Source organism: Schistocerca nitens, chromosome 2 (genome assembly GCF_023898315.1).
Source record: "Schistocerca nitens isolate TAMUIC-IGC-003100 chromosome 2, iqSchNite1.1, whole genome shotgun sequence".
Lineage (NCBI taxonomy): Eukaryota > Metazoa > Arthropoda > Insecta > Orthoptera > Acrididae > Schistocerca > Schistocerca nitens.
This window is the reverse complement of record NC_064615.1, coordinates 630723115-630748072: the sequence shown is the minus strand read 5'-3', so window position 1 is coordinate 630748072 and position 24958 is coordinate 630723115. Positions and strand designations below refer to the sequence as shown.

The following is a 24958-nucleotide window of genomic DNA, read 5'->3' as shown; positions in this document are numbered from 1 at the left end:
ACAGAGGAGAAGCTGTTGAGGAATAAGGGTACAGTATCTTATATTTGCTTCCAAATTGTAAAGATCATCAATGATCCTTAAGCACTCAAGTGATTTAGAACCTTGGGTGGCTAGGAAGGATTTGGTTATCTCTGAAGGAGGACACTTTCTGCAAGCTTAATAATGTTTTCAATTTTGTATGTGTGCCTTTCTATACTTTAACTATATGGTGTTTGGTTAACATTGCTCCTTCCATTCCTTGTATTCCATACAGGATTTTTCCTGTAAAGTATTAATTTTAATTTGGACTTAATAATGTAAATAGTAGAAAGATCAGTCTACTGCTTTCTCCAGACCAATTAACTAGTATAAGTAGCATATTTAATTAAGGAGAGGCTCATGTGAAATGTCTCTGTGAAAATTCTTTGAACAACAGCAAGATACTGTGTTTACTGTGATGACTGATGTAAATGTGAACTGTATTCTGTGCCACCCTCAATCATTTTGGTTTGGTGACTTTTAGAGCAAGAACTCATTCCTGGACAATGTTTCTAAATACATTGCTTCAACAGCAATATAATGTATCCAACAAATCCTGCCACTGGATTGTTGTTGGCTGCAACAGCTCACCTAATTTAGGCATTACTTGTGCAGCAAAGTTAAGACACGTACCTCAATAATATGATTTCTTGTTTAATCAATGTGTGAAAAAGTGAAACCAAAATTGTGGTGTTGCTTTCATTATTAAGTAAACACAATCCAGTATTCATTAAGATTTTCAGGTTCATGAATACAAACTTGTGTGCTATCAAACAGGCAACGAAGAAGAGACTACAGAAGTCAGGTTGGTTATCTTACAAGACGGCACAGTGATAGACAGAACTTGTATTCTCAGGAATGATAGTTCAAATCCTCATATGACTAGCCAGAATTAGAAAACACCTGCTTTTCTAAAATGCTTAAGTTGAACGCTGGAACGTTTTTATTGAAAGGCCAAGGTCAACTTTCATTCAAATTCTTCCCTGGTCTGAGCTTGTTCCCTGCTCTAATGACTTCATCCTTAAAAAATTCTAAACTCTAATTTTCCTTCCTTTTCCTTCATAATTTACGAGTGGGTTATTCAAAATCAGTGTTTTGGAGGATTTTTTGTATTTTTTCTCATTCCACAGGCATGGTATTCCATTGGCTCAACACAGTCAGACATTAAAATAAATATCCATGAAGATGAAAATCAAGTATAAGATTTACACAGTTATGGTACAACTCATTTTATTAAGGTCTGCAGCTGGTGGATGCTGTCCGAAACCAAGAACAGCCAGCTTAGTTTTTGGAGTTCTGTTAGCAGGCGCTCAAATATCAAAATCAATATTCATCATCATAACTGGTAATGAAATACGGTTCCACCAATTTGATTGAAATACAAAGTGGCAGTCAGGTACCACGAGAAATCACAAAGGTAGGTCTGTGTGGGACTTTGTCCCACACAATACAGCTGCTCGTCTTGCATCTAGGATCCAAACATCTCTTGAGGGGTCTCAAATCCAGGCACCACACTTTCCAGTTCTGGTTCCAGCTAATTTACTTTTCTTTATGAAAGTGGTATAACCCAGCTATAGGCATAATTTTGAGATACTGAAAGCAAATGTGTGTCTTGAAACTGCTCTGAAACGAACTTCAATGTTGGTGGTACTTTACTGGAGGTTATAACATTAAGAATGCTGAAACAGCGTTCTGCAACAACTGCAAGTAACACGTGTTCTCACATGAGGCCATTTGACTAAATATTTAACTTAGGAGCTGTGAAAGAAACATTAGCATATCTCTTCTTTTGTACATGTGTATTACTTTTTTTTTATGACATGTTATGCAACCTTAGTATGGATTTGTGGAATGTAAATATATCTACCTATCAATCTCTATCTTATACATGTTCAACAATATAAGGGAAAAGATAGATTGCTACTGAACATTAAGATGACATGTTGAGCTGCAGACAGGCACAATCAAAAAACTGTTACACATTTAGCTGTTTGGCCAATGCCTTCTTCCAAAAAGGAAAAAAACACACACACACACACACACACACACACACACACACACACACACACACATTCATACCAGCAAGCAAACCTCATGTGCATGTGTCCGCCATCTCCAACAGCTCGGACTGGATTACAACTGTCACGTTGAATGGAAGCAGCAATCTGGAGGGGGTGGGGAAGGGACAGCAGGGTATGGATGGGGGAGAGAGGACTGCTGTCTGGCAAACTATGCAGGAACTAGAAAGAGGCATGACAAGACTGTCACCAGGTGCAGCACTGGTAGGCTGTGGGGCAGGGATGGGGGAGGGAGCAGAAAAGGAGAGAAGCAGGAAAGAGGAAAGATGCTTGGGCACATGGACAGAATTAGGCACACAAAGTGGGTGAGGGGGCATAAATAGGGATGAGATGATAAGAGAGAGGGGCAGAAGGGGGCAGAAACTGTTGGGTGGAGGGTGTGAGGACAGTAGGTTACCTTAGATTCAGGCTGGGAGTGGAGAATGTGATTTAAGGATAACTCCCACTTGTGCAGGTCAGAAAAGCTGGTGTGCCTCAGGGTGGTCTACTTTTGTGTAGGGCACAGTTTGGCAGTGGCCATTCAGACTGGTGGACAGCTGGATGGCAGTCAAACCAATATAAAAAGTTGTGCAATGGCTGCAGCAAAGCTTGTATACGACATGGCTGCTATCACAGGTGGCCAGCCTCTGATCGTGTACGATAAGCCTGTGACAGGACTGCAATAGGAGTGCTGGGTGTGTGGATTGGGTAGGTCTTGAATCTGGGTATTTCACAGGAATGTAATCCCTGTGGCAAGGGATTGGGACTGTGAGTAGTGATGGACTAGGATGTTGTGGAGGTTGTGTGGGTGATGGAACACCACATTAGGAGGGGCGAGAAGGATCTTGGGTAGGATGTCCCTCAATGCAGGGCATGAGGATAGATAATCAAAGCCCAGATGAAGGATGTGGTTCAGTTGTTCCTGTCTGAGGTAATATTCGATGATCAAGGGGGCACTGCTTTGTATCTGGTTCTTGGGGACAGTGGGAGGATTGGGGGAGCTTGGGGAAATGGTGCGAGAGATCTGTTTGCGGACTAGGTCTGGGGGGGGATCACCTGTCTATAAAGGCCCTTGTGAGACCCTCAGCATACTGAGCAAGGGAATTCTTGTTACTGCAGATATGCTGTCCCCACATTGACAGGCTGTATCAGAGGGATTTTTTGGTGTGGAGGGGATGACAGCTTTCAAAATGCAGGTACTGTTGGTGGAGGAGAGAGTCAAAGTCCAGGAAGATGACACACTGGGTTGAGCAGGACCAGGTAAAGTGGATGGGAGAGAAGGTGTTGAGGTTGTGAAGGAATGAGGATAGGGTGTCTTCGCACTTAGTCCAGATAACAAAGTTATCATCAATGAACATAAACCAGATTAGGGGTTTGGTATTTTGGGAGGCAAAGGTGATCTCTTCTAGATGGCCCATAATCAGGTTGGCATAGGAGGGTGTCGTGCAGTTGTCCATGGCTGTGCCATGGATTTGTTTTTATACCTTCCCTTCAAATGAGAAGTAGTTGTGAGTTAGAATAAAGTTAGTAATGTGTTTGAGGAATGAGGTACTGGTTTTGGAGTCTGAAGGACGTTGGGAAAGACTGTGTTCAATAGTGGGAAGACCACTGGCACAAAGGATGTTGGTGTATATGGAAATGGCATCAATAGTGAAGAGTAGGGATTCAGGAGGTAAAGGGGTAAGGAATGTAGGGTGAGGATTGTGGAGAGTTGGTTAAAGGAGTGGTTGACATCTTTGATGTGGGAGGCTAGATTAAGGACTATTGGTTAGAGGTGTTAGTCAATGAGGGGTGAGATTCTTTCAGTGGGGGTACAATAACCAGCTACAATTGGACATCCAGGATTGTTGGTATTGTGGATTTTGGGTATCATATAGAAAGTGGATGTGCAGGGTGTCATAGGGGTGAAGAGGGAAATGGATTCAAGTGAGAGGTTCTGGGCAAATGGTGGAGCTTTGCAAAAAATTTGTAAGAAATCAGGCAAATAAGTTAAGCTACTCTGATGGTGAGAGGAAGTGGACAAGATTTTTGGAAAATTCTTGTTTCCAGATACCATGCAAGAAAGTAACAGCTCTTGTACGGAACCTGGCTGATTAAATTAAAGTATTGCTGTGTTACAAGAGAGGTACTACTCTGACAGCACCGAGTGAGGTCACGCAGTGGTTAGCACACTGGACTCATATTCGGGAGGATAACAGTTCAAATCTGTGTCTGGCATCCTGATTTAGGTTTTCCATGATTTCCCTAAATTGCTTCAGGCAAATGCTGGTATAGTTCCTTTGAAAGGGCGTGGCGAATTTCCTTCACCATTCTTCCCTAATCCAATGGGACCGATGACCTCGCTGTTTCGTCCCCTTCCCCAAACCAACCAATCAACTCTGACACAGGGATAGCTTTTAACCAATGAGAGACTTAAAACGAGAGGGCCCCCGGGGTGGGATCAATTTTTTGAAACCACCTGCATGGTTATGTAGGTTAGGGACCTAGGTATAAGATATCAGGTATCAAAGAACCATGAGCTTGAAGCCTATCAAAGAAGATGAACTGAAGAAAACTATACCACAACTGAAGTTCCAGAAATCAGATGGTGAATTTATACTTCCTCCAATTCACACTTCCTTCAAACGGTCTAGTCCACCTGCTTACAGTAATATCAGCTGCCACAGAGGGTGCTGATACCTGGAACTACTTTCCCCTTCTGCAAAACTGATCACAGATGCAATGCTATTCTGCCAATTGTGAACAAAAGCTGACACGCAGAAACACTGGGCCAGTTCGCCAGATGCAGTTACAGTTCACGCAGATCATTGGTTCACACAGCTGCAGTTCCTGTCACAGTTCATACAGTACCAGTTCGATCCAACACGTAACATCATTTGCCAGTGTTGTAGCCAGCTGCTATTAACATGTGATCATCAGACAGTAAACACCAATTATCAAGTTATATTTCCATCTGTGTGCCGAAACAATGACTTTTAGTTACAGCAGCTCAGGCTGAATGTCTATACATTAAATAGTTTTCTTTCATGTTAGAACAGCATATAAAACTTTAGCTACAGAGTCATGCACCATCCACCCCTCAAAGCTGAGTAAACGAGTGATTCCCAAATTGGTCTATATCGATCCCCAGGAGTTGACTCCAACCTTCAAGTGGTCCATGTCAGCAGGGGAATAAAAAAGGAAGGAGTGCATTAAATGTATACCAAATTAGGGATGTCACAATTGAAATTCCGAATTCTCCTCATAGAACTGAAGCTTGGTCCTCTGTACATCACTGTTTGTCTCATCTGCTGAGAGAGACGGTGAAGTAACTTTTTTTATTTTCACTCTCTTGCTCGCAACATCATTAATTACCTTTCTAGCTCCACTCAGTAAAGTACTACCCATTGTTGTTCTCCAAGGAGTGAAAAGAGTATCCAGCACAGCCCATCATGAGCCAGGAAGAGCTTCTCACTCATCTGGAGCCATTTCAATTTCTGACACTACACAACACAGCACAACAACCACTTCACAATGGCCCCATACACAAGGTTCTGTGTTACAGCACCAAGTTTGGCAGTGGTTGCACACAAAACAAGTGTGAGGAAGTAATGTCACCATGTTTGGAAATGTTGGAGGAAAGTCACTTTTTATCAAATTTTATCTTTGTAGTTACTTTAGTTGTATAGAGACATGCCAGCCATGACTTGAGGTTGAGAGGATCAATTTTGATTGCTAATGTCTTATCATATTTATCTAAATAGCTTAATTCTTGTCCATAGGTAACTCATACTAAAGATGTCAGACTCTAAAAGTAAATGTAGACATTAGTGTCGAGTATTTAAAGGTTGGTTTCATTCCTCACTGTCAGACAAATGATTACCTATGTGCCATTTAACCAACAAAGTGTGAAGCAATGACACTACGAGAGCTTCCAAGCTGGAGGATCATCTGAGGTGTCACCTAGACAAGAAAGGTAATGGTCTGAAATGCTTTCAAGTACATAAAGAAAAGCTGCAAAAGAGCCCCACAGTGGACAGTGCGTTCACTTCAATTTCAGAAAAAGATGGTGATGGTCTGCAAGTGCCTTACATCATCTTGTTATTTATCACTAAATCTGGAAAATTCACATACCATCGGGGAACAGATAATTTTGTCAGCCATTGAAGTTTTAACAACTGTTCTACCCAAACCTGCTTATGATGTACTCAAAAGACGTGTTAACGAAATGAATTTCAATACTCAAAACATCTTGCATAATTATTTGCAAAAGACATTCTCTCCACACAAATGGATGAGTCAACATTATCTTGTAATGAAGCATTATTACTGGCATATGTTCATTTTGTTATGGACTAAGAAATCCATAAATAACTGCTCTTCATGAGAAATGTGATAACACACACAAAAGGTGAATAAATATTTAATGTTATGAAAGATTATTCTATGAAAAAAGCAATCCCTTTATCAAATGTAATATCAGCAACAGCAGATGAAGAATATGGCACGTGTGGGCACTATCATGGATTAATGAATCATTTAAAACAAAATGTACCTGGGGTGTTTGCAATACACAGTGTCATCCGTTGCCAACAATCAGTTTCGAAAAATCTGAGCGGTAGTTTGCACCCGTCTCTTCAATTTGTCATGAAAACAGTAGACAAAATTTGAGATGACAAGTTGAATTAAAAGTTATTTGCACAGTTACGAGAAGAAAATGACAAGAACTTTGATCGATTACTCCTTCACACTGAAGTACACTTCCTGACAAAAGCCACATTTTTGACAAGATTTTTCTTACAGTATCTGAAACTTTTTTTAGAGTTTTACGATTCTAAAAATCCAACCTTAAAAGATAATTTAATCAATTTAATTGTGCAAAATTACAAACTTTAACTAAGTTACTTTGCACTTACTACGTGGCAGTCTAAATTTAATAAAACATTAAGTCTATCATTTTGGCTTTTCTGTAGGATTAGACTAATGAAGCAAAACAACGGACAGTGAAAAGTTTCTCAGTTTCCCAATTTGTCACAGACAATCTGCCAGGATGATGTCATTTCAACCTACATTCAACATTTAATTGTTCTTCATAGAAAATTTGAAGCCTAAGTTTGAGGATGTTTTGATTATGGAAATAGGACAGTGGATTATGTATCTATACACTAGTACTGAAGAAACGGATGCCATATTACAAGAAGTAGCGACCAGAATAAGCACTAGTGATATACTTAACACACAGTTCTGGCTTCAGAGAGACATACCTGTTACTTACACTGTATTATGAACTACCACGAGAAAGTTTTTGATAACTTTCCCATCTTCATACCTTGTGTAAAAGGGTCACAGTGCTTGCTGATATTTTTCTTCAGATCAGTCCGAGCCGCAAGAGATGATGGTCATTTGTGCATGAGGTGTGCTTGCTTGTGTGAGTGTGTGTCAATTTCTTTTTCTGATGAAGGATTCGCCAAAAGTTTACCTGTATGTGTCTTTTCATTGGGCCTGTTTACAACTTAACGTGTCATCTTTATGGTAAGTAGCACTCTATCTTTTCCTTATATTGCTCATCTGTAATTCAACCTATTAAAGTGAGTAGCACTGTATCAGATGACAAAAACACATTTGAAGTTGATGATGAAATTACAATGAAATCAATACGCTTAGCTGCATACAGGCGTTGATATACGTCAACGGGGACAGACAATGTGTGACCCGACCGGGACTCAAACATGGGTCTCCTGCTTACATGGCAGACACTCTACCTGTCTCGGCCACTGAGAACACAGAGGATAGTGCAACTGCAAGGACTTATCTCTGGCACGCCTCCTGTGAGACCCACATTCACAACTTATTGTCCCGCACTATATTCATTGTGCCCTTGCCCATTATACTCATTACTCGTGGCTTTTTGCCAATTCCCGCCACAGTTCAGGCACTGTTTGTGCATCCGCACTGAAGAAGTTGGTCAAATGGCCAGTGAGCTATATATATGTGTCTGTATATGTGTGGATGGATATGTGTGTGTGTGTGCGCGCGCGCGAGTGTATACCTGTCCTTTCTTCCCCATAAGGTAAGTCTTTCCGCTCCCGGGATTGGAATGACTCCTTACCCTCTCCCTTAAAACCCACATCCTTTCGTCTTTCCCTCTCCTTCCCCTTTTTCCTGATGAGGCAACAGTTTGTTGCGAAAGCTTGAATTTTGTGTGTGTGTCTATCGAACTGCCAGCGCTTTCGTTCGGTAAGTCACATCATCTTTGTTTTATATATAACTAATACACATGGAGCTGAACTTGGATAATATCATGAAGTAGTAGCTATGTCTTCATTAGGTTATGACAGATGAGATGAGAAGAGAGATATTTCATTCTGTTTGCATATTTCCACTATACACCTCCTCTTATAATTTTTAACCTACACTACTTCCCAAGCAATCTAAACTACCCTTGATGGATTCAAACAAGTTGTAACACCAATATGTCATTTCTCCTGGTTTTCATTTGTTCACTTTACAAAGTAAAAAACCTAACTTTAGATTAAAATGCCTAAAGACACTCAATTATCTTTTTATTCCACTCAGTAACCAGTGACTTTAGGTTACAATTATTAACATTTTTAATCTTCATCACAGCTGAACTGTCTTTCCTACAAGCTATTTCAATTTTTTTTCTCTAACTGCAAATTTTTCTTCATGATGACACAAACCTTTCACAACTGCTCTGTAACTTTCAAACAAAAACTGCACATATCCATGCAAAACAAAGTACTGATTAATATAAATGCCATTTACCAAAAATATTTTTAAAGTTTGTTTGACATGACTTTAGCCTCTGAGCCATTGAACATATCAAAGATCATCCAAAATAACATTATCTGCGTTATTTCATCAATCACTGGTACATAACTGGCAAAAATTGGCAATTACATCATTCATTTAAATGAAATTATGTTTATACTCAAGAAATTTCACATAGTGAAAGTTTCTGCTGGAAGTACACATAATTAAAAGTATTAAATCGAACTACAAAGACCAAATATCTTGACTTCAGAGATACATACAAATAGCCTTGCTAACGAAAGTTACAGATACATATCTGCTTTTGTTGACTTCAGATCATTACAAGAGAGGGACCCTAAATAGTAGACAGTTACTGTGAGGAAACTTCTAAAGAAACAGAGACTATGACACAATAGGTGTAAAACAAAGCTTAGGACAGCAGAGGCAGAGAGATACTCAATGAAACACTTTTGGCTGTCAAGAGAGCAATGCGTGAAGCCTTCAATAACTACTGTAGCACAATTTTTGTTAAGTGATCTTTCACAAAATGCAAAGAAATTATGGTCATATGTAAAGAATTTAGTGGCACCAAAGTTATTGTCCAGTCTCTAATGAATAAAACACAAATTGAAAATGAGGGTAGCAAAGCAAAAACTGAAAAGATTGATTCCATTTTAAAATGTTCCTTTACAAAAGAAAACCCCAGAGAATTGCCCCAATTTAGTCCTTGTACCACTCAAAATATGAATGAAATAAGTATTAGTGTCAGGATGTTGAGAAACAGGTGAAATCATTAAAATTGAAAAAAGCTCTAGGGCCCGATGGAATCCCTGTCAGATTCTATACAGAATTTGCAGCTGAGTTAGCCCCTCTTTTAACTTTAATCTATCGCAGATCCCTCTAATAAAAACTCATGTCCAGTTGATGAAAGAAAGCACAGGTAACACCTGTCTACAAGAAAGAAGTAGAAGTGATCCATAAAACTACCGTCCAATATCACTGACACTGATTTGTTATAGAACACATATTCTAGGCTCAAATATAATGAGGTATCTCGAACAAAATAACTTCCTCTATGCCTATCAGCATGGATCCTGGAAACATCTAGCACATGAAAGCCAACTCGCACTTTTTTCACATGACATCCTGAAAGCCATGAATCAAGGCGGTAATTAGGACAGAGCATTTCTCGATTTTCTACACTTATTGTCAAACACTCTATCGTATGGAGTATCAACTTGACTGAACTGGAGAGTTTTTGGTAAAGAGAACACAACATGTTATCTTGGATGGAGCGTTATCATCAAATGTAGAAGTGACTTCAGGTGTGCCCCAGAGAAATGTGTTGGCACTCTTGCTGTTCATGTTGTATATTAATGATCTTGCAGACAATATTAATAGTGACATCAGACTTTCTGAAATTATCTATAATGAAGTACAGTCTGAAAGAAGCTGCATAAATATTCAGTCAGATCTTGATAAGATTTCAAAGTGGTGCTAAGATTGGCAACTTGATTTAAATGTTCAGAAATGTAAAATAGTGCACTAGACAAAATGAAAAAAATTTAGTATCCTGTGACTATAATATCAATGAATCACAGTTGGAATCAGCCAACTCATAGAAATATCTGGGTGTAACACTTTTTCGGTTTATTGGTATACAGGGGAAGTACAATCAGTCTACAATGGAGATTTCTTACAAATCACTCATGTGACTCATTCTAGAATATTGCTCAAGTGTGGTGACCTGTACCAAATAGGACTGACGGGGGATATTTAACATGTACAGAGAAGTGCAGCACGAATGGTCACAAGTCTGTCTGACCACAGGAGAGTGTTACAGTGATATGGAAAAAATTGAACTGGCATACTCTTGAAGACAGACATAAACTATCCCGTAAAAGTCTACTAACAAAGTTTCAAGAACTGGCTTCAAATGATGACTCTAGGAATATACTAGAAACCCCTACATATTGTTCACTTAGCGATTGTGAGGACAATATTAGAATAATTATAGTAAGCATAGAGGCATTCAATCAATCATTCATCCTGCACTCCATATGTGGATGGAACAGGAAGAAGCCCTAATAACTGGTATAACAGGATGTACCCTGCCATGTGCTTTGTAGTGGTTTTCAGTGTATGGATGTAGATGTAGATCAAAAAGTCACCCCAAGTCAGAATTACATGAACTGTTTTATAATGACAATTAGTGAAACTGTACTTCAATGTAACTAACTAGTTTCAGAAAGTCACAAGAACAATTGGGAACAACAGTCAGACAATACTAAAACCATTCTATTGCTCTTACCTCTGTTGTCTATTAACCTTGTCAAACCCCACTACTTCCAGAAATCTAGCATTGATTTCCTTTTGTAAGAGTTCCAATCCTTTCCTGTCAATTCCAGCAGTTTCATCTCCTTTCACTTCTCCGTACCGTTCCCTGATTGCTTCAGGGCAACTGACTCCAAAGTTAGCTTTGGCTGGGCGGATGAAGGATCCTGACTGAGGAAACCTTTTTTTAAAAGAAAGTATTTCTATTACTGGCTTGTTGTACAACAGTTCAGAAAATTATTTTTGTAAACACAGGTGAGAATGACAAATACAATTAATGATGAGAGACATCATACTGTGGCACATATGTCCAATCATTAAATTATTAATACATAAATACAACATTCTGCATTTAAATATACCCACAATATTATGCTTGACTAGATAATACCTACTGAACAATCCCACAGCAATAACAATTAACATGCAAGTTGTGGGTTGTAGGTAAGAAATCCAACCACCACCAGGCTACATCAGGTACACATCAGAAGTGTTCAGAAGACATTTTGATACATTACGTATGTTACATTAACTGATCAAATTAAGAAAAGCAACTCCAAAAATCCAACAATTTTCACAAAATTATGATGCAGCTTAAACACTGAGTGCATAACGCACTATTGGTTTATTTAACAGTAGCAATAGATGTGAAGTTGAACATTAGCAATCCACACCACTTCTCTCAGCATTCTCTAAAGTATTTGAGAGATTAATGACAACAAATCACCAAGAATACCCTCTAGCTACTGAATAGTAATCAACATGGCTTTCGAACAGGTAGAAGTACAGTACCAGAAATAATGGGTTACACAGATGAAACCATAATCAGCCTAGAAAACAACAATATTGTTGAGGGAGATATTTCGGGGCTTTCTAAACCTTTCAGTAGCATTAATCATGAAATTCTTTTAGGTAAGCTGGAAACAATGGAGACAGAAAACAAGTGGCTGCAAAAATATATGCAAAACAGACCAAAGATTGTGCAACTCACGTCAACTCACAAAATCAGGTCAGTAACTGATGTAAAAAAAATTTAAATAGGAGTACTACATAATAGTGTGTTAGGCTCCCTTCCATTCCCTCTTTGTATAATCAACATACAGGTCTCAGAGACTACAGCTAACATCATGTTTGCAGCTGAAATAAGTGTAATAGTAAGTGATGTTAAGGAATCTCTATCTACAAGAATCGAACAAGCCTCAAGTCCCCGCATTCATGGTTCAATGCCAACTGTCTGATGCATAATGTGGAAAAAAAAACCTACATTCAATTTGGAAAAATGAATCAAAACCAAGATTTCCAAGTGTTACTGGACAGAAATGAGTTAAAAATGGTACAACTTGAAGAGATGTATGTCGATTAAGACTAAAACTGGAAAGACCATTGTGACATAATTTCATAGTCAACTACTGATTATTTAGCAAGGTTGATCACAAACACTAGCAACAAACTCTCTGACCAAAACCTATATTGATAACTTGTAATTTCAATAATTTTATATGTAAGATGTGTTGATATTAGAAATGAAATTGTATTTCAAATGCAGCTTTGCGGGCAGAGCTATGTGGTAAAGTTAACTTTCTAGCAACTGAAGTGCACAAATCTGAGGACAGGATAGCTGCGGTAAAAATCTCATTAAATGATGACACTAATGCTGTAAGAAAGAAGTACTTTTGAAAAGTGCAACAGTGAACAGAAATTCAAAGGAGTTCATGATCCCCTTGAATCAAAAGACCACAAATTTAAATCAAAAATTGCAACAGCTAAGTCAAATTTGGAGACACACAATTTCGGTCAGTGACAGTATTCAAGCCCAAATGGTTAATGTACTTAATAAAGTTGAGGCCATAAGTAATTTTGTAGTACAAAGTATAACTAATTTAAAAAGAATAGAAACTGAAACCAACCAAACCTAGAAAACATTGATGTTAGAGTAAAGAATCTGCAGGAAGTTTGTTTTGCAAGACGTTTTCACAATAATGTTATATGGGGCAATGTGAAAGTGAAATGTTTCAGGGAAAGAAAAATATTATGCTCTAGATTTTACTCAACGTTGCAGCAATAATTTTGTACCTTGCATGACAGACACCCAAGGCTTTTAGAGGGAGATGTGGTAAAACAGACTAACTAAAGAAAATTTAAAAAATTAAGTTATCAGTAATTTGAAAGAAGTTTTCTTTACTATTTCTGGTCTGAAGCCAAATGGATTAAAATCCAGAATGAGATCTTGAATGGATTAACCTATTGGGAAGAAAAAGGTAGCAAGAAGGAATTGTGTAAAAATTGGTTAAAGAAACCTGTCGCTTTAAGTCTTAACTGAAACTGCCACTCTAAGAAGGTGGGTTCCCAAGAGCTTTCAGTGGGGCCGAATGCATCTGCTAATTCAATGGAACTCTTTTTGACTACCTCCAAAAGTTGGATGGGACCTTTAACTGCAGTTAACCAACATCTGGGCAGTTCGCATCCAAATAGGAATTTCACATACAAAGAGAAGGTAATGGATTTGGGAGGGAGGGAGGCATCAAAATAGATAACAATTCAGTAGATGTTGAAAAGAAATGATTTAAATGAAAACTCTATAACAGGTAACATACGTACGGTCAATATGAGTCTTTGGTTAGGTAAGCGTATTTTGGTAACTGTTCTGTTATTACTTTTGCAAGTATTATTGTAATTTTATGCCTTTTTGTTATCTGTATGTGTATTTATTACTGAAAGTGTAATTTAAGTACATGTACTGTTGCTGAGTGTCTTTTTTTCTAATAAAATATCTCTACTGAAACATATCTTTAATTTTGCTCTATACCTCAAGTCATTCAGTTCAGTGGCAGAATCTTATATGCTGATGTTAATATTAGTTCACTACCTCCCACGATTGTAAGACATGCATTCAATTTTTGTAGGTTACTGTGTGAAAGCCACTGCATGGTCAACCTGCAATCCATTGAAGAGAAGTAACATGTGGCAGTTATAGGACACAGGCTAAGACCATGAGATGTGAAACACACGTATGGACACACTGCATACCACTGAAGATGATTGAAATGATGTAGCTACAGGGACACTTGCTAAGACCAAGTGATGTGAAAATCCACTGCATGAGCTGTTTATACATCACGGGAGTCGATATAGTAAAAACATTTTTTTTATAATTTTTCTCAATTAAATACATTTCTTTTAGTTATAGTGAAAAAATTTTGTGTGTGTTACATCAGTGTATCTTCCTCAAATTATTGTGTTCTTATACTTGAGTGATATATCATGTTTCATACAATAGGCCCTAAACTTGAATATAATGCTGACAGTAACGTGTAATTGTATTTCACTTCCCATGTTTTTGCAAAGTGTTACTTAAGTAACTTTACTTATGGAAACAAGGACACACGTTTAGTTTAGAGTATGTATACTTCATTTAAACAATATAAAATCCAGGATGGAATGTTACAATTTTATGAAAAAGAAAGTTGCTACTCACCATATAGCAGAGATTCCGAGTTGCATATACGCACAACAGAAAGACTGTCACAAAGCTTTCAGCCAGGAGGCCTTAATCAAAAGTAGGCAACAAAGCACACACACACACACGCACGCACGCACGCACGCGATTGCAGTCTCAGACTACTGAAACTGCACTGCAAGCAGCAGCACCAGTGCATGATGGGAGTGGTAACTGGGTGGGGGTAAGGAGGAGGCTGGGGTGGGGAGAGAGAGAGGGATAGCAGGGTGCCGGTGGCGGACAGTACAGTGCTGCTCGGGAACGCACAGGGATAAAGTGGATAGAGATCAGGGCAGCCAATAGAGAGTAGGGCAGCTATGTGCAGTTGGGAGGTTAGACTGTGGGCTAGACATGGTGACTGCAGACCAACTGCAATTGTCGCAGTTATAATAATAATAACTGTTTTTTTTTCCCATGGTTTTCCCAAATTGTTAAGATGGATGCTCAGATGGTTCTATTGATAAGACCTTGGCCGACTTCCTAGCCTAACATCGCCTAATTCTATACAATTTTATATAATATGTTTGAAACATCCTAAACTGTTGTGCCAAATGGGCAAATGACATACTCCTAGACAAACAAATAAATAAATAATAAAATATAATAAATTGGTGATCATCTCATCACCACTCATCTTGATGTGAATTTGCCAGTATAAACCTCCATGACAATATAAATAAATGAATACAGGCAGCAAAACCAAAATCAACATGCAATGAAAATTTTTGCTTAATAGCTCCAGAATAATTAGTCAATACCAAAGCTGGAATCAAAGAATGGAAAATCCAGGATGGAGCGTTTCTAATGTCTTGGCTTTTTTTTTTGGTTGCTTGCTCTTGTCTTAACCTACAAACAAAAATGAAATTTAATCAAAATGTAAACGAATACTTATTTCCTATCACTGAAAAGCTGGCTAAATATATGTCAAGCAAAATGGGCTCTTGGCAAGGATCTACTGCATAATGGTTGTTACCGACTCCTGAATGGTATGTTATGTGTAATTTGTAAAAGTACTGTGTGAAAGTCTGTAATCATGTTCGGCAAGGTAGTTTGTGTGTATACTGTTATGAATGTTTTTCAAAAAGAAAGCGAGAGAATAATGCTGATACTTACTTTTGAATAGCGGTATGAGATTACAGAAAAGACCTTATCCACAGAACGGATTATAATCTCACGCCCTTCCTCAAGAGAGACGTGATATTTAATTCAGGACACAGATGCACCATGGGTAATCAGAAATTTTGAACTATTTGTACACAACCACCTTTTTTCCCCTTTCTGGACAAATTTCCCGACACCAAGATTCATATCGGCACTTCATGTTGGAGTTAGAATGCAATAATATGTTTAAAATTCTTAGCTACAGAGGCAGCAAACAGCAACCAGTAGCCAGAGAAGGTGCAGAATAGTATTAGAGGACATGGAAGCATGAACTTAACAATTTATGTGATAAATTTACTACTTGAGAAAATTCAATATCCTTTGCTTTCAACATTTACAATGAATTTAGTATGATAATGTCCCCACTTGACTTCTAGGTTGTTGTGACAGTCTGAGCTGTAGCATAGCCCAAGTTGTAAGTTTGGTTGGAAGGTGACAATTTGGTAGCAAGTTGACAAATTCAACGAATGTGAATACAAAATGTAGGTTCTGGTAACAGATTAATTTAAAATGGCAGCAGGAGGAGGAGATGGGGGTTACATGAAATCTGAGCTACTGGTATTTAAACTTGTGTTTGGGTTCTAGGTATCAATGGCTTTGTATGTGGTATACAGGGCAACTGAAATGCGCAGTACCACATTTTGGAGTTGCACGTGTTGGGTTTTTGGTATCAAAGGCTTCATTTAAACTATATAGGCCAAGTGAAATTTGCGATACTGCATTTCTGAGATGGGTGTGTTGGTTTTTTGGTACTGAGGGTTCTGTTTGAGCTATATAGCTCTAGTGAAAAGTATGATTCCTGTAGTTTTCATGTTTGTAGAATATGTCGTATTTTGAGAAATTTTGGTGTAGAGTTTTGTGGATAATATTTGTTTTGGCACTGTGCTGTTTTTCGTATAGATTTATATTTAGATTGCCCCAACCCTAAACCCCAACTTCCCGACATTGTCACATCAGTTTCATTTTAGGCTACTGTTAGAGTGAAATATTTTCATTTTGTTTTTATTTTTGTACACATTTCTCTGTAGATACATTACAGTTGATGACGTCAGGGGTCACAGCAGACAAGTGGAATCTGACACTTCCATAATGCCTAAAACTATTTGGAAGTGTCTTTAAAAAGCATGTGAAAAGATATATTGTAAATTTGGTAAGAGAAACAACTGACAAAGGAAATCATGAATGTAACAAAGTAAATTATCTTATACTGAGTAGAAACCACATTTAGGCTCAATCCATAACAAGTGGTCCAGCACTGGTTGCTTGACCATCTCAGAAAAATATTATATTTGCTGGGTGAATTCCCCAATGTTTAGTAGTCACAAAAATATTTTTTTAAAAAAATTATTGTTTATTATTTTGAAATGGCAGCCATATTTGTAAGCATCTACATTTTTTACAATTATTCAGTAGTGGGTTGTCCTAAGCCTTTCAGATAAAATGCATTTAGTTCAGCACACTCTGGGCTACAAATTAACACCATTATCACTTAGCTGAATGTATTCTTTAATAAATTTTTATTAGTTCAAACTTATCAGCCACAAATTAAGAAAACTCAATGTTTTAACAGTAGTTTTCCAAAGAAAGATTAATTGCTCAGCTTTAATATTTTTCTGCTATTACACTGTATAGTATAGTTACTTTTTATATAGTATCAATGGCGAGCAGCTGATACTTAAAAAAGTACACTATTTAAAAAAAAGGGGATTTTTTTTAATTTTTCCATTTTGTGGCCTGCAATATCTTTGTTGGGGGACCAGATAAAAATCTGAAACTTTCACAGTTAATAGATCATGACATCAACCTCAGTATAAATTGCAACTTTGAGATTCAATTTGAAGTTATGGGGAAAAAAATTACAAACACGAGTCAAAAATTCATTTTTTAACATCTGCAATATCTGGTAGGCTCATCAAATAAAGTATACCAACTACTTCATGTAACACACCACATTACACTAGATAATGATTATTTGTCAAAACAATGCTGTGGTAATTGTTTCAGCAGACTAACAATTGCATCTGCAAGCCTATACAAATCTGATTGTTGTCTTCCCCCTTACACCAACAATTGTCTGCTCACACTTGTTTAGCAAGAAGTTCTTGAAGTGTGCAGCTGAAAATGGTGTGTCAATGTTCTGTTGGTATTATTATTAATGGAGCATGTCATAAAAGTGCGTATGGAGTGTATCCCACAGCCATTACTTTAATTGAAGATTACTATGAAGAAGAAAAGTGTTGTTTTACTTACAAGTCGGCCCAGAGGTCAAACCAACAAGCAAGTACCATGAATACTTAAAATAATTTCATCACCTTCTTAGTCAGTCTTGCATGGACCCTTTTGAGAAACAAAAGAAACCTATAACAAAAGGTCTGCGAGAAATAACATTTGATCATTATTCTAAAAATAAAAGCCCTTTTGTCAATCCCATTACAGGAAAAACATTGTGTCCAACATGTTATTCTAAGATATTTGTAATTCACAAGAGAAAGGATAGTGAAACCTCAGATACACAATTTTGTGATTTATCAGCAACCATTAAAAAAGTAGATACAGCTTGTGAAATCCTGGGTATATCGCCTGCTAGTAAAATTAGAAAACTAAGTCAAAATAAAAGACCAAGTGCCTTGTATACAAAAACTGAGAAAGTGGCAGCTACAGTCAAAAAGAATTTGGAAGTTTCATTTAAAAATACAGTTTGTACTAAAACAGATGGAAGTTCTAAAACTTCACCAACCGGATATGATGATTTGATAGAAAAACTAAATGCTGTACTTCAAACAAAGAGGATAAAATTAAGATTATCAGTTTACTGCCAAATTATTGGAGTCGAGCAAAAGTTAGTGATGAATTTAATGTGTCAGAACGTCTTGTTAAGTTAACAAGGCAATTAGTAAAAGAACGGGGAATTTTACCAGCATTACAAAAGAAAAGTCCATTTAATTTGGTAGATGAAAACACAATCAATACAGTTGTAAAGTATTATGACGATGACAATAAAAGCAGTTGATGTCGAGCAAAAAAGACTATGTTTCTGTGAAGGAAAATTGTTCTAAGATTCAAAGACAAAAAAGGGAAGACGAATGGAATATTCCAGAATTTGAAACACGAACAGCTGCTAGCATGAGTAGATACCTTAGGGGTTGCGAAGCAACTCAAATCGCTTGATACGGGCAAGTCTTCAGGTCCAGATTGTATACCGATTAGGTTCCTTTCAGATTACGCTGATACAATAGCACCCTACTTAGCAATCATATACAACCGCTCGCTCACCGATAGATCTGTACCTACAGATTGGAAAATTGTGCAGGTCGCCCCAGTGTTTAAGAAGGGTAGTAGGTGTAATCCATTGAACTACAGACCTATTTCATTGACGTCGGTTTGCAGTAGGGTTTTGGAGCATATACTGTATTCAAACATTATGAATCACCTCGAAGGGAACGATCTATTGATACGTAATCAGCTTGGTTTCAGAAAACACCGTTCTTGTGCAACGCAGCTAGCGCTCTATTCACACGAAGTAATGGCCACTATCGACAGGGGATCTCAAGTTGATTCCGTATTTCTAGATTTCCGGAAGGCTTTTGACACCGTTCCTCACAAGAGACATCTAATCAAGCTGCGGGCCTATGGGGTATCGTCTCAGTTGTGCGACTGGATTCGTGATTTCCTGTCAGGAAGGTCTCAGTTCGTAGTAATAGACGGCAAATCATCGAGTAAAACTGAAGTGATATCAGGTGTTCCCCAGGGAAGCGTCCTGGGACCTCTGCTGTTCCTGATCTATATAAATGACCTGGGTGTCAATCTGAGCAGTTCTCTTAGGTTGCTCGTAGATGATGCTGTAATTTACCGTCTAGTAAGGTCATCCGAAGACCAGTATCAGTTGCAAAGCGATTTAGAAAAGATTGCTGTATGGTGTGGCGGGTGGCAGTTGACGCTAAATAACGAAAAGTGTGAGGTGACCCACATGGGTTCCAAAAGACATCCGTTGGAATTCGATTACTCAATAAATAATACAATTCTCAAGGCTGTCAATTCAACTAAGTACCTGGGTGTTAAAATTACGAACAACTTCAGTTGGGAAGACCACAGATAATATTGTGGGGAAGGCGAGCCAAAGGTTACGTTTCATTGGCAGGACACTTAGAAGATGCAACAAGTCCACTAAAGAGACAGCTTACACTACACTCGTTCGTCCTCTGTTAGAATATTGCTGCGCGGTGTGCGATCCTTACCAGGTGGGATTGACAGAGGACATCGAAATGGTACAAAAAAGGGCAGCTCGTTTTGTATTATCATGTAATAGGGGAGAGAGTGTGGCAGATATGATATGCGAGTTGGGATGGAAGTCATTAAAGCAAAGATGTTTTTCATCGCGGCGAGATCTATTTACGAAATTTCAGTCACCAACTTTCTCTTCCGAATGCGAAAATGTTTTGTTGAGCCCAACCTAAATAGGTAGGAATGATCATCAAAATAAAATAAGAGAAATCAGAGCTCGAACAGAAAGGTTTAGGTGTTCGTTTTTCCCGCGCGCTGTTCGGGAGTGGAATGGTAGAGAAATAGTATGATTGTAGTTCGATGAAGCATCTGCCAAGCACTTAAATGTGAATTGTAGTCAAGTAGATGTAAATGTAGGTTAATATTTAGTAATTTAAATGAACTATTCACTGAATTTAAAAAAGAAAATCCCGACATTAAATTAGAAAATCAAAGTTTTACAATTTGAGACCCCAGATTTTGTAGTGTTGCAGGGGCATCTGGCACCCATAATGTTTGTGTTTGTTTGTATCATCAGAACGTAAAGTTGATGATAGTTGGGGCCAATCATAGAGTTGACTATAAAGACCTTTTGGAAGTTATGGTATGCAGTATTGACAGTTACAATTGTATGACCAAGGGAAAATGCGAAGGTTTTCCAGGCAAACAAGCCTTAGTTGAAATATTTGAAGATTCCGAAGACGACGATTCGATGCCTGACAATATAAAATACAAACAATGGGTGACACAAGAGACAGAACTGAAATGGTGACAGTCATAAAATCACGAGAAGACTTTTTTGAAGTGTTGGTGGCTAACCTTGAAAATCTGATAATGCATGCATCATTTTATTGGAAAAGCTAAAAGTAAATTTTTGAAAGACAAAAAGCAAAAACTTGACAGCTGATGAATGCTTAGTTCTTGCTGACTCTTCAAAAAATTATTCCTTTGTTTTTATAGATGAAGTACGAGGGCACAACTGGGTAAACTAACAGTTCATCCAATTGTATTCTATTATAAAGGTGAAGATAAATTGATGAGCCACAGTCATAAGTGACTACCTTGAAAACAACACTACAGCAGTGCACATTTTTTAACTAAAATTAACAACCTAGATTAAACAGCACCACCCTTCCATAAAAAGACTGATTTACTTTTCGGATGGGGCAGCAAGTCAATATGAAAAAAAAATTAAAATCTCCTTTCATAAAGAACATTTTGGGTTTGATGTAGAATAGCACTTTTTCGCTTCATGCCATGGGAAGAATCCTTGTGATGGTGTCGGGGGTACAACAGAGCGAGCTGTCACAAAAGCAAGTCTGCAACGGACCGATGACAATCATATCGTAACACCTCAAGAAATGTTTGAATTCTGTAAAAAACATACTAAAGGAATTACCTATGTTTTTGTACAATGTGAGGAAATACAATAAGTCTATGTTCAGTGTCTTGAAGGAAAGGTACAACACTTGTCAGAAGATTAAAGGCACTCAATCTTTTCATTGTTTTGTACCCCATTCAGACAACTTACTGAAGAGTAAGATCACATCAACTTCGTCTGATAGTGAACTTCATCAGTGTGGAAATCTTGTACAACTGGTTCTTCAAAATAAAGACATAGTGGCTTGTGTTTACGATGAACAGTGGTGGATTCGTGAAGTTGATAATATTGACTGTCAAAACCAAGATGAACATGTATTTTATCACCCTCCAGGATCAAGGACATCTTTAAAAAAATTGAGAAGGATCAAGGTTGGATGCCACTTAAAAACGTATTAAGGAAGCTGTCTCCCGTGGAATTTACAACTGTGACTGTGCAAACTTATAATCTAACACCCAAACTGAGTGAAAAAATTTCTCAATGTCAGTGAGCGATGTACTAAAAACAAATAACAAGAGAACAATATAATGTAATTAGCAGCCTTATTTTCAATAAAAAAAAAGTAAGGAATCATAGATATGATTAAATTATATACTGTAACTGATATAATTTATTCCATAAGCCTAGATATCACAAATGTTAAAAAACGTATTTTTGACTCGTGTTTGTATTTTTTTCCATGGCTTCCAACTGAATCTCTAAGTTGCAATTTATAATGAAGTTTGATATCATGAAGGTCTATTAACTGTGAAAGTTTCAGATTTTTATCTGGTCCCCCAACAAAGATATTGCAGTCCACAAAATGGAAACATTAAAAAATATCCTTTTTTTTAAATAGTGTATTTTTAAGTGCAAGCTGCTCATAATTGATACTCTATAAAAAGTAGCCTAGCTACAATACAGTGTAATAGCAGAAAAAATATTAAAGCTGAGCAATTAATCTTTCTTTGGAAAACTACTGTTAAAAAATTTAGTTTTTTTTTAACTTGTGGCTGATAACGTTGAACTATTAAAAATATATTAAAGAATACATTCAGCTAAGTGATAATGATGTTAATTTGTAACTCAGAGTGTGCTGAACTAAATGCATTTTATCTGAAAGGCTTAGGATAATCCACTACTGAATATCTCTGAAAAATTTAGATGCTTGTGAATACGAAAAAACCCATGTGGCCTGGTACAAATATGTCTACCATTTCAAAATAATAAACAATAATTTTTTTAAAAAATATTTTTGTGACTACTAAACATTGAGGAATTCACTCAGCAAATATAAATTTTTTCTGAAATGGTCAAGCCACCAATTTTCTTTTTTGGACCACTTGGTATGGATTGACCATTGAGGTGACAAACGGTACATTCACTAGAAACAAAGATAAAATGTATTAACATTTCATACTTTCATTAAATGTTTGTATAGTTTGAGGGATTTATCAGAAACAATAGATTGTTGATACTCAAAATAAAATTTCAGACCTAATACCAGATAAGGTGTAAAAGACATCTGAGGTATGCAGAATGGCAAGCAGCAAGAGATGACAAAGTTCCATCAGAACTGTTTTACAGTTGGAGGAAAATTCGTACTACAGGAATCTGCAATATTATTTACAGAATGTTTGCAAAAGAAAGCATATCTCCAAACTTTATCCACAGCTGTGGATGTCACATGGTTGATGATGATAAATCTTTGATCGTCATTTTAATACAACAAATATTAAATTAATTTGCCCTTTAAACTGCCAATTACTGCAAGTAGACATTAATGTTCCCTTTTCATACACTTGTTCTCTTTCATTATATCACAGTCAGACTCACACAGTGGAAAACAAGGCACATTTTGTGTATGTCTAACTTCCCATTTCATCAATAAACAGTACTGTTTCTTGTAAAATGTATAAGGTTATTTATGTGTGTTTCCACTTGATGGTAGAGACATGTTGTAGGTACTGTGAAGACATATAATAATGCTGAAGAATGCTGCCTTACCTTGCCTTGAAATATCTAACATCATTGTACATTCCATCATGCTTTCCTCTATGTGGCTCATCCCAGTCAATACCCAGCCATATTCCTTTAGTTGGTGGCACTTCTCCAATGTACTTCACAGTTCCATACGAACCACTGCATTCTATGCGCTGACCCAGCTGAAGTAACGAGAACTCATCTTTCGTCGTGTTCCCAGGAATATTTGGGCCAATCATTATCAAGACAAAACTGAAATATAAACACAACTTAAAGACACAAATTCAGAATTTGACAATAGCATTTTCAAACTGTTGTGACTATATATCTCTGCAAATTCTTTTTACTGATAGGTCTCGCTCTCACTGGCATCTAAATAATCTTAAATGGAACATTAAATCGGTTTAATATCAAAGGTGTGTTATTCTAATAGGGCACCTGTCAAATCGGTGCACAGATAAGAAAAAAAAAAAAAAAAAAAACATATGAAAAGGTTGTATCGCAGTCGTAAATATAAACTGTAAAATACTACTGGTATCTCAGACGTCATACCCACTACACGCACTTTATTAATTCACTGAATAAATACGTTTTGTTTCTTTCAGCATAAATAAATTTCCTTCGCATCCAGTCAGTACGAGACCTTTCAACTTCTCTTTAAGATAAGTGTTTAAGATTTTCATATTACTGGAGAACAGGGCTCTTCAGTTCTAAACTCGAAGAATTCCTCGTTCGGATAAACATGTTTGCAGTAACTTTGACAATGTGCATCCCATGAGCTATTGACACACCCGCAACAAACGCTGACGCGCTTCATTATAGTGAAGTAACTAAACAATCTGTACTCAATTCACATAGTCTAACGAGCAGACGCTATTTCATTTTATACATTCTACGTAGTCAGTAATATTTTTATAACCATGCCACATTACACTCAACACAAATTTCACTAATGAAAATACATTTCAGGCTACAAAGAAGTGTGTAATTTGTTTATAATGTCTACAAAGGAAATTCATTACGCTAAACAGCATAAAAATATCAAGCTACCATTCATTTGACGTTCACAATTTTGTGCCGTTTACTGTATTCGAAGGAGCATAAGAGTGTTTTATCTCTGGATCATCATGGAATTACTCAAGGATGTTTGTGGAAAGAATCTTCCTTTCCCATTTCAGCAGTATTTATTTTATTATTTGAAAATTGTAATTTGAATTAATGTTTGCTAATCGGTTATAAAAATATTGCTATTACTTTCGCAGACTTTGGTGAAGCCAATCGCTGAATCGCTTCGCATATGTTTGACAACTAGCAGAGAAAGGGTGCTGAACATACGAGGCATTATACGTAGCTCTTTCAACTGCTCTTACCGCCAACCAATGAGATATCGGTGCCAGTTGTAATAGCTACGTATGCATCGTGCTGAACATAACAATAGAGTACAGTTGGTTTCGGAAAAAACAAATTACAATAGGTTCTTCCAACAAATTATTGACGAAAAAGACAAACAGAATACTGACATGGTTTCCGAGGAGC

General features: G+C 37.3%; 1 protein-coding gene across 3 annotated transcripts in view; it reads right to left on the bottom strand.

The window, feature by feature from the left end:
- Positions 1-24593, bottom strand: part of LOC126236738 (tubulin-specific chaperone E) — a 56708-nt gene extending 32115 nt beyond the window's left edge. For 2 of the 3 annotated variants that reach the window (XR_007544976.1, XM_049946270.1), the window contains exons 1-3: positions 24473-24593; positions 23447-23674; positions 11140-11343 (exon numbers count right to left, since the gene is read on the bottom strand). Coding sequence is in view for 2 of the 3 variants with exons in the window: in XM_049946270.1 (XP_049802227.1) it covers positions 11140-11343; positions 23447-23661 (419 nt within the window). In the remaining variant the exon portion in view is untranslated. The remainder of the gene's footprint in view (positions 1-11139; positions 11344-23446; positions 23675-24472) is intronic. The other variant, XM_049946271.1, reaches the window with a different exon arrangement.
- Between the last annotated feature and the right edge of the window lie 365 nt (positions 24594-24958).